Here is a 7,763-nt window from a genome sequence, read left to right as displayed (position 1 = left end):
GTCCCGGGCCTGGCGAGTGCGCGTCCGCCGGCTGAACCTGGGCACCGCCGCTCGCCTGGGCACGGGACTGGGCGGGGGCGCTGACCTCGGCCTAGGAGGCCTGGGATTCCGGAGCCGCCCGCGCCTGCGGGGACCTGCGAGTTGCACGCCCTCTCCCAGCCTGTGCTGCTCGCGGCTACTCGGCGGGGCGAGGCCAGGTGCCCCCCTCTTCCCCTTCCTTCCCTCCCTCCCCCACTCCGGTGTCCGCGGGAGATCCCGCCCGTCCGCCCCCCTCCCGCAGAGGTGTAGCCCGCTGCGGAGCTGACAGCGGCCCCGCAGCCACCCTGTCCAAACTCTCCGGAAGCGGCCGGAGCAGACCCGGCGCTCAGGCCGCCGCAGCTCGGCGGACCCACTGTTGGACCGGAGGCACCCGCCCTCCTCCCGCGCCCAAACTTGGAGCACTTGACCTTTGGCTGTCGGAGGAGGCAGGCCGGCGGGTGGCTGGACAGCTGTGGCGCCTCGAGGGCATCTTGCCTGGGGTTCCAGGACTGTCGGCTATACTTCTGGGCTCCCGGCTTTGCCTCTGGGATCCCGAGGTGTCCACATCAGGCGCATGTTGACTGAGACCTAGAGTCATGGATGTGTGCGCCCGTGTTGCCCTGTGGCTCCTCTGGGGGCTCCTCCTGCATCACGGCCAGAGCCTCAGCCATAGCCACAGCGAGAAGGGTACAGGAACCGGCTCAGGGGCTAGTTCTGAGGAGTCCACTGCAGCAGGTAAGGCCTTGCTACGGGCTGGACTGGGCTGGGGGCGTTGACTCAGAACTGAGGTGCCTGAGTGGGCAGGTGGAACCTTAGGTTTCTACATATGAAGTTGATGGAGGACCCACACATGGCACTGTCTGTTCTCAGTAACCCAAGGAGTTCTTTCTGTTCAGGAGCCACGGCTAATGTTTCTGTCTCTCGTGAACAACTTTCCTCCTCCCTCCCCAGGATGTCTTTTGTGGTAACCAGAAGAGGCTGGCCTTTGGGGCACCTTGGCCTTTCGGTTTATCAAGCCAGGACCCTTTCTCAGGACTACTTGTCAGGAAGAATGGTTTGGGCAGATGATAAGTCTATTGCTCTTGGCCAGTTTCAGCACTTGGCAGCACAGGGGAGGTTGAGGCCACTTGGGTTGGGCAGGGAAAGTCAGGGCTGGGCCAGCCCTCTTGCCCTTATAGCTTGGTGTTGAGGTGTGTCTTTCTGTTCCAACAAGTGTGGGAAACTTAGTCCCACCCTTCCCTTAGGTAATCTTCTGTCTTTAGCTATCCCATTTGACATATCCACATAGTTCCTTAGAATCCCACTTACCACGAGGGAGTTAAATGGCTTTTTCTTATCATAGGTATGGTATGATTTCTGGGACCACTTGTTGATGTATTCTGTTTCTTCTGACTAATCAGGGTAGGGATTCTATAACATGTTTGATCTGTTTCTCCTTATGCAAATCATGGAGACTTGTCAGATATCGGGAGCTTTGGTGTTCTGTTGCAGAAGGAAAGAGTACTTTTGTAAAATTCATTTGTTTTACACAAGGCTTAGAAGGAATTCCGTTTTCTTTCCCCATTTCTCGCACTCTGTTATTGTGATCTATCCAAAGTAGTGGGGTGCAGAGTGGGGAGGGTTTATAGCTGAGTTCTTGATGAAGGTAGGCAAGCTTAAATGAGGGGACTGCTCAATGGATACCCATTGATACAAGGAGGAAAAGGAAACATAGGTCATGGTGGCTGGGAAGTTTCATGGATGGATCCAGATGATGGCTTTGGTGATAGATTCTTTGTTGGAAAACTCCCTTTTTTAACTTCTTTGATTCGGGTGAGTGTGATTCCAAATATCTGAAGGGCTGGGTTCCAATTGAGGTCAGGATTGTCCTGTGTCCAAGCATAGCACCTAGGCTGTTACTTTGAAGATAGGTCTTTCTCACATATTAAACCTCTTTCTCCATATGCTACCTCCTTGGCCCCTGAAATGTAGCTCAAAGCTTGGTTTTTGCTGGGTTTATGAAGGGAAAGACTAGTAGGCAGATGTAGATCAAACTGGAGCATCTCTGCTGTTTCAGTGACATTCCTGTTTATAACTGATAAAATGGTCCTTTTCTCACCCTAAAATATGAGTGCCTGGCATATAATGAGTTTTTTTTGGGGGGGGGTGTTTTATATCTTAGACACAGGCTAAAGGGATAAAGTTTTGAATTTTAGGCATTAGCTTGCTTTCAAGATTTGTGTGTATGTGCACGTGTGTGATCACACCTGCCTAAAGTAAGAGGCATTCTAGCATCCCTCAGAACCACCCCATGACTTGGGCTTAGGGGGACAGCCCTCTTTACAACATATCTTAAAGGACTGGCTATGCTGATTATATCACTTAGGCCTCTGGTTTGGTTTGGTTCCTCTCAGTTCAGAAATTAGTTTCTGTTAGGGGTGCCTGGGTGGCTCAGTCAGTTGGGTGTCCAACTCTGGATTGCAGCTTGTGTCATGCTTGTGTGGTTCATGAGTTTGAGCTCCGTATTGGGCTCTGCACTGATGGCACAGAACGTGCTTGGGATTCTATCTCTGCCTCTCTCCCGCTCTCTCTCAAAAATTAATGAACAATAGAGGTGCCTGGTGACTCAGTTGGTTAAGTGTCCGACTTTGGCTCAGGTCATGATCTCATTGTTCTTGAGATCGAGACCCATGTTGGGTTTTGTGCTAATGGTATGGAACCTGCCTGGGATTCTCTCTCTCTCTCTCTCTCTCTCTCTCTCTCTCCTTCTCTCTCAAAATAAATAAATTTAAAATACATAAATAAACATTAAAAAAATAAATTAGTTTCTGTTGTCACAATAATACTGAATACTAAGGAGGGAAGTCTCAGACAGATACCCTAGGTGCTGGGCATGGTTATAGTTTGTGGGAGCCTGGGGACCCCAGCACTATTGTTCTAGGAGTTTATCCCCTTGGGCCTGGCCTGTCTGGGACTTTGACTCAGGGACTCATTTTTTTGCAAAGAGGTAGTTCATAGATAGGACTCTGCTAAAGGATTTGAGGAGAAGCTTTCTATGCAGCCAGGCACTCTCCTAGCTTTTCCAGTCCCCATGTATTCTTAGAACACAGGAATTTTACTTGTCTGTAAGCTTGCCATTTCTCTAATCAGATTCAGCATACTTAGTCAATTTATGTGTTCTCTACAGTTTATTTTTATTTATTTTTTTAGAATGTTTATTTATTTATTTTGAGAGAGAGTGAGAATGAGCGGGGGAGGGTCAGAGAGAAGGGGAGAGAGAGTATCCTAAGCAGGCTCTGTGATGTCAGTGCAGAGCCCGACCGTGGGGCTGAATCTTACAAACGTTGAGATCACGACCTGAGTCAAAATCAAGAGTTGGATACTTAACTGACTGAGCCACCCAGGTGCCCCAAATTTATATATATATATATATATATATATATTTTTTAATTGATTAATTTATTCATTAAATTTTTTTTAATGTGTATTCATTTTTGAGAGATGGAAAGAGAGCATGAGTCGGGGATGGGCTGAGAGAGAGGGAGACACAGAATCTGAAGCAGGCTCCAGGCTCTGAGCTGTCAGCACAGAGCCTAATGTGAGGCTTGAACCCATGGACCGTTAGATTGTAACCTGAGCCAAAGTCGGATGCTTAACCGACTGAGCCACCTAGGCACCCCAAGATTTTTTTAATTTTTAAGTAATCTATATACCCAATGTAGGACTTGAACCTAAGAGTCCAAGATCAAGAGTCATATGTCTACTGACTGAGCCAGCCAAGTGTCCCTTGCTCTCTACAGTTTATATTTTACATTTACACAGCTATTTTTCCTGTAAAAGTCTCATAATAGCCTACTAGAATGCATGGCAGGTGGTATTATCCCCTATTTTATAGATGAAGAAACTGGTTCTGTGCAGTCTTTAGACAAGTTTTAGATTTCTTCCATCTTCTTTGGCTCTGCTTTGTTAAAGGAGTGCTAGGCAGGGCTGAGAGAATGTTACTTTCTTCCTGGTGAATTATTTAGGCAGGCCCTGGTGACTGTAGCTGAGATCCAGATCTTCTGCAGGGGCCAGAGAATTGGATTTTTTTCTCTTGTTGGATGTATATGTTTATATGAAAGTCCTATTCCTTCAGTGAAGGCAGGTGCTCTGCTATGAAGCTCTCTCATTGGACAGTAGGGAGGCCATTCTTGTCACCTCTGACTCTCTGATGCCTGCACACCCAGCTGTGCTCAGTCACTTTCTCAGTAAAGATATGTGCATCAGAGTGCTACCCTGGGGACTGCATTTCTGAAGCTGTCCTGGAACTGATGCTTGGAACTTCCCATACACTCTGGGCTCATTGCTTCCAGAAACTCAAAATGTTTTCTGTAGAATGTTTGTGGGGGGATCCCAGGTGAGTCTGGTTGTGACTGCCAGTGTTGGAGATACTGAGGGTCTCTGATCAGGAACTGTAGTGTGACTCATTATAGCCACAACAGGGCCTTGCAGGATAGGCATCTAGGCAGTTTGTGGACTGCAGGCTGGTTTCTCAATCAATTCCTGATGGTAGTGGGAAGGCAGAACTCTGCCTGCCCACCCAGCTAGTTGCTGCTGCCTCCGAGGCTATAAATGGCCTGGCCATCTTGGTGGCTATGCTAATTTTAGCTGAGGGTAGCTCCCGGAACTGGACTGGGGCCAAGAGCAGGTGGGTGGGACTTGGCTGAGGCTAATATTGGGGCTGAGAGAGGGTCACATTAATCCTGGGGCAGCTAGGACATCATCTGCATCCATACCTTGGCTTTGACAATCACCTCTTAGCTAGGTTAATTTATTCAGCAAACCTCAAACAGTGGCAGGTCGTGTGCTATTTATTCAACAAATATTTGAGTGTCTTCTCTGGACCACACACTATGTTTGGTGGTGGGAATTTAAGGATGAACAAAACAGACATGTTCTCTGCCCTCAAGGAGTTTACAGTCAGTCTAGTGGGGAAATAGGAAATAAATCCATAAATAAATATATTGTGTGGTGGGTGCTGCAAGAGAAAGCATAAGCAGAGTGCTGTTTGGAGAATAGGAGGAGGACAGAGATCCAGCTGAAGTAGCAACTCAGTGCCTAGTGAGACATTAATAACAGCAGCAATAATAGCAACTAGCCTTTGTGAGTTCTTAGTGTGTGGCAGGCATTATTCCAAACACTTTGTTTCATTTATTTCTTACGTGATCTGCTGTGCTAAGTATTAGCCCTGTTTTATATTTGAGGAAATGGAATCATAGAGAGGTTAAGTAACTTGCCCAAGGTTATACAGCGAGTGGGAAGTAGATCCAGTATTTGAATCCAGGCAGCCTGACTCTTCTCCCTGCCTTCACCTCAGCCCTTAGGTTACACACTCTCTCACAACTTGTGATAAATGCTGTGATAGAGGTATTGTATATACACACAAAAGAGTGTGGGAAGCCCAGAGGAGCAAGTGACTAACAGTGCCTGGGAGAGCTGGGGGAGGCATTTCGGTTTCCCCCATAATTTTTTCTCAGATCTTGGGAGATAAAAAGTGGTTGCCTAATTCAGAAGTTAAGAGGTGGAAACATCAGTTAGTTCAACCCACTTATTTTTACAAACGAGGAAACTGACATCCAGAGAAGCATCAAACCAAAGTTTCACAGTGGGTTACTGGTGGAACTAGATGAAGACAATCGAGTCAAGGACCCTGACTTAATTGGTTATTCAATCCGCAAGCCCATACCGAGTGCTTACTGCTTGCTTTGCACTATAAAAGAGACAGGGCTACCAAAGAAGTCTAAGTCTGGGGGTAGGGGTGGGAATACTTATTTAGAGAATATTAAATGTAGCATAAAGCACAGGCTTAATGAAGCAAAAATCCAGGCAGTGTAGACACTGTAGGCTAAGGATTAAGAGAGCTGTGTGTGGGTTGGGCTAGGCTGAAGTGGCTGGGGAGGGCTTCCTGGAAGGAAGAGTTGGGTAGAGGCAGAAGGGAACGAGGAGGGAGTAGTGGTCTTGACTTGGGGAAGGCTGGAGGAAAGGGGGCATTGTAGATGTCTGGGTCACCAGGGTGAGCACATGGAGTCTCACTGTTTGGCGGCTGGCTGAACAGTAACTGGGCAGAGTTGCTTCATACTTGGCCAGTTACCTCGCATGAGGGCCTGTAGACAGAAGTTTGCGCTCAGATGTAATCTAGCGGCAGAGCTAAGAACTACCATAATTTTGAAATAATGATGAGTGTAAATAATATTTTGAGATGCCTACAACAGTGTAATGTAATGTGAAAGTGTCTATCATTTCTTTTGGTGACAAAATCATAGGTCCTGTTGGTAATACTGTGGTTGGTTGCCCATAATATATAATAGAAGGAAATATTAACTTTCAGTAAAAGAATATTGGAAATAAAGATGTAATTTCCTTCCCATCCAAATTCACAGTCCCCTCTGAATTCTGTCCATGGTCTCCTTAGGAATGTGGGGCCTTCATGTTAAGAACGCCTGTTCTCTGGCAAGGAAGGGACAAGGTCTTGTTGAGGGGAATGGTTTCCTAGGGCTCCACAGGACTTGGGTTTTGAGCACAAAGAGGCCCCTCATTTCCTGCTGAGTAACTTGGAGATACGTTGCTTAATGACTTCACGGGCATGCTGTGGTACGTTTCCCTTTATGGGAAATGATACTCCAGGAAACCCAGCAGCTCTGGCTGTTAGACTTCTAGGGAGAGAGAAAGACACCAAACTGGGCTTCCAACAGAACTTTCCCTTCCTTTCTTTCTTTCTTTCTTTCTTTCTTTCTTTCTTTCTTTCTTTCTTTCTTTCTTTCTTTCTTTCTCTGTCTCTCTCTCTCTCTCTCTCTCTGGTTACTGCTGATAAAAAATACGAAATATTTTGGGGCACCTGGGTGACTCAGTTGGTTGAATATCCAACTTCAGCTCAGGTCAGGATCTCGTGGTTTGTGGGTTCAAGACCTGTGTTGGGCTCTGTGCTGACAGCTTGAAGCCTGGAGCCTGTATCCCCTCCCTCTCCTTGCCCCTCCCCTGCTTGCGCTTTGTCTGTCTCTCTCTCAAAAATAAATAAACATTAAAAAATATGAAATATTTAAGATATATAACAAACTATAAAGAATAATACATTACATACCATGTGCCCAGGACACAGTTTAAGAAATAAAGTAATAACAATACAGAACTTTCTTTATTACCCCCAGGACACTTTGTATAGATTTCTAATGTAGCACATAACACATTGTATATGTTTGTTCTCTCCCAAGTGTAAGCTCTGTGGAAGAAGGGAGGAGGGGTTGTCCTTTATTCATCTCTGTTTTTATTGTGCCTAGCCCTAAAACCTATTTTAAAGTTTGTTGGAAAAAGTGGAATCTGGGCCTGTTTGAATGGCTCCTAATTTCTCTCTTCCTTTCAAACCATCACATTCTTGGCTTTTCCTCAATCTTTGGGGGTGCTGCTCACCCAGGGTACTTGATATTTTCATCCATGCTCAGAACTGTTTATTCCTTTATAATCTATTTTATTTTATCCTCAACTTTGGAAGTTGGTAGGACTGTTTTTATTATTATGCCCTTTTTAAAGGTGACAAATTTACATCTGAGAAACTTGTGTTCTTGGTCCTATATAGTTCTGACAGGATCAGAAGTATAACTCTGGGGATCTGTGTTCTAAGCCTTTACTGTTTTCTTTCTTTCTTTCTTTCTTTCTTTCTTTCTTTCTTTCTTTCTTTCTTTCTTTCTTCCTTCCTTCCTTCCTTCCTTCCTTCCTTCCTTCCTTCCTTCCTT

The 7,763-nt window shown here is 46.0% G+C and overlaps 1 protein-coding gene across 6 annotated transcripts in view; it reads left to right on the top strand.

Moving 5' to 3' along the window:
- The first annotated feature begins 6 nt into the window (after positions 1-6).
- STIM1 (stromal interaction molecule 1) overlaps positions 7-7,763 on the top strand; it is a 186,032-nt gene continuing 178,275 nt past the window's right edge. For all 6 annotated transcript variants that reach the window (XM_040489146.1, XM_040489144.1, XM_040489145.1 and 3 more), the window contains exon 1: positions 7-753. In XM_040489146.1, the coding sequence (XP_040345080.1) occupies positions 615-753 (139 nt within the window). In that variant the 5' untranslated portion in view covers positions 7-614. The remainder of the gene's footprint in view (positions 754-7,763) is intronic.

Source organism: Herpailurus yagouaroundi, unplaced genomic scaffold (genome assembly GCF_014898765.1).
Source record: "Herpailurus yagouaroundi ecotype Mexico unplaced genomic scaffold, PumYag 180, whole genome shotgun sequence".
In the NCBI taxonomy this organism is placed as follows: domain Eukaryota; kingdom Metazoa; phylum Chordata; class Mammalia; order Carnivora; family Felidae; genus Herpailurus; species Herpailurus yagouaroundi.
Note: the sequence above shows the minus strand (reverse complement) of the source record. Positions and strands in the feature narration are given on the sequence as shown.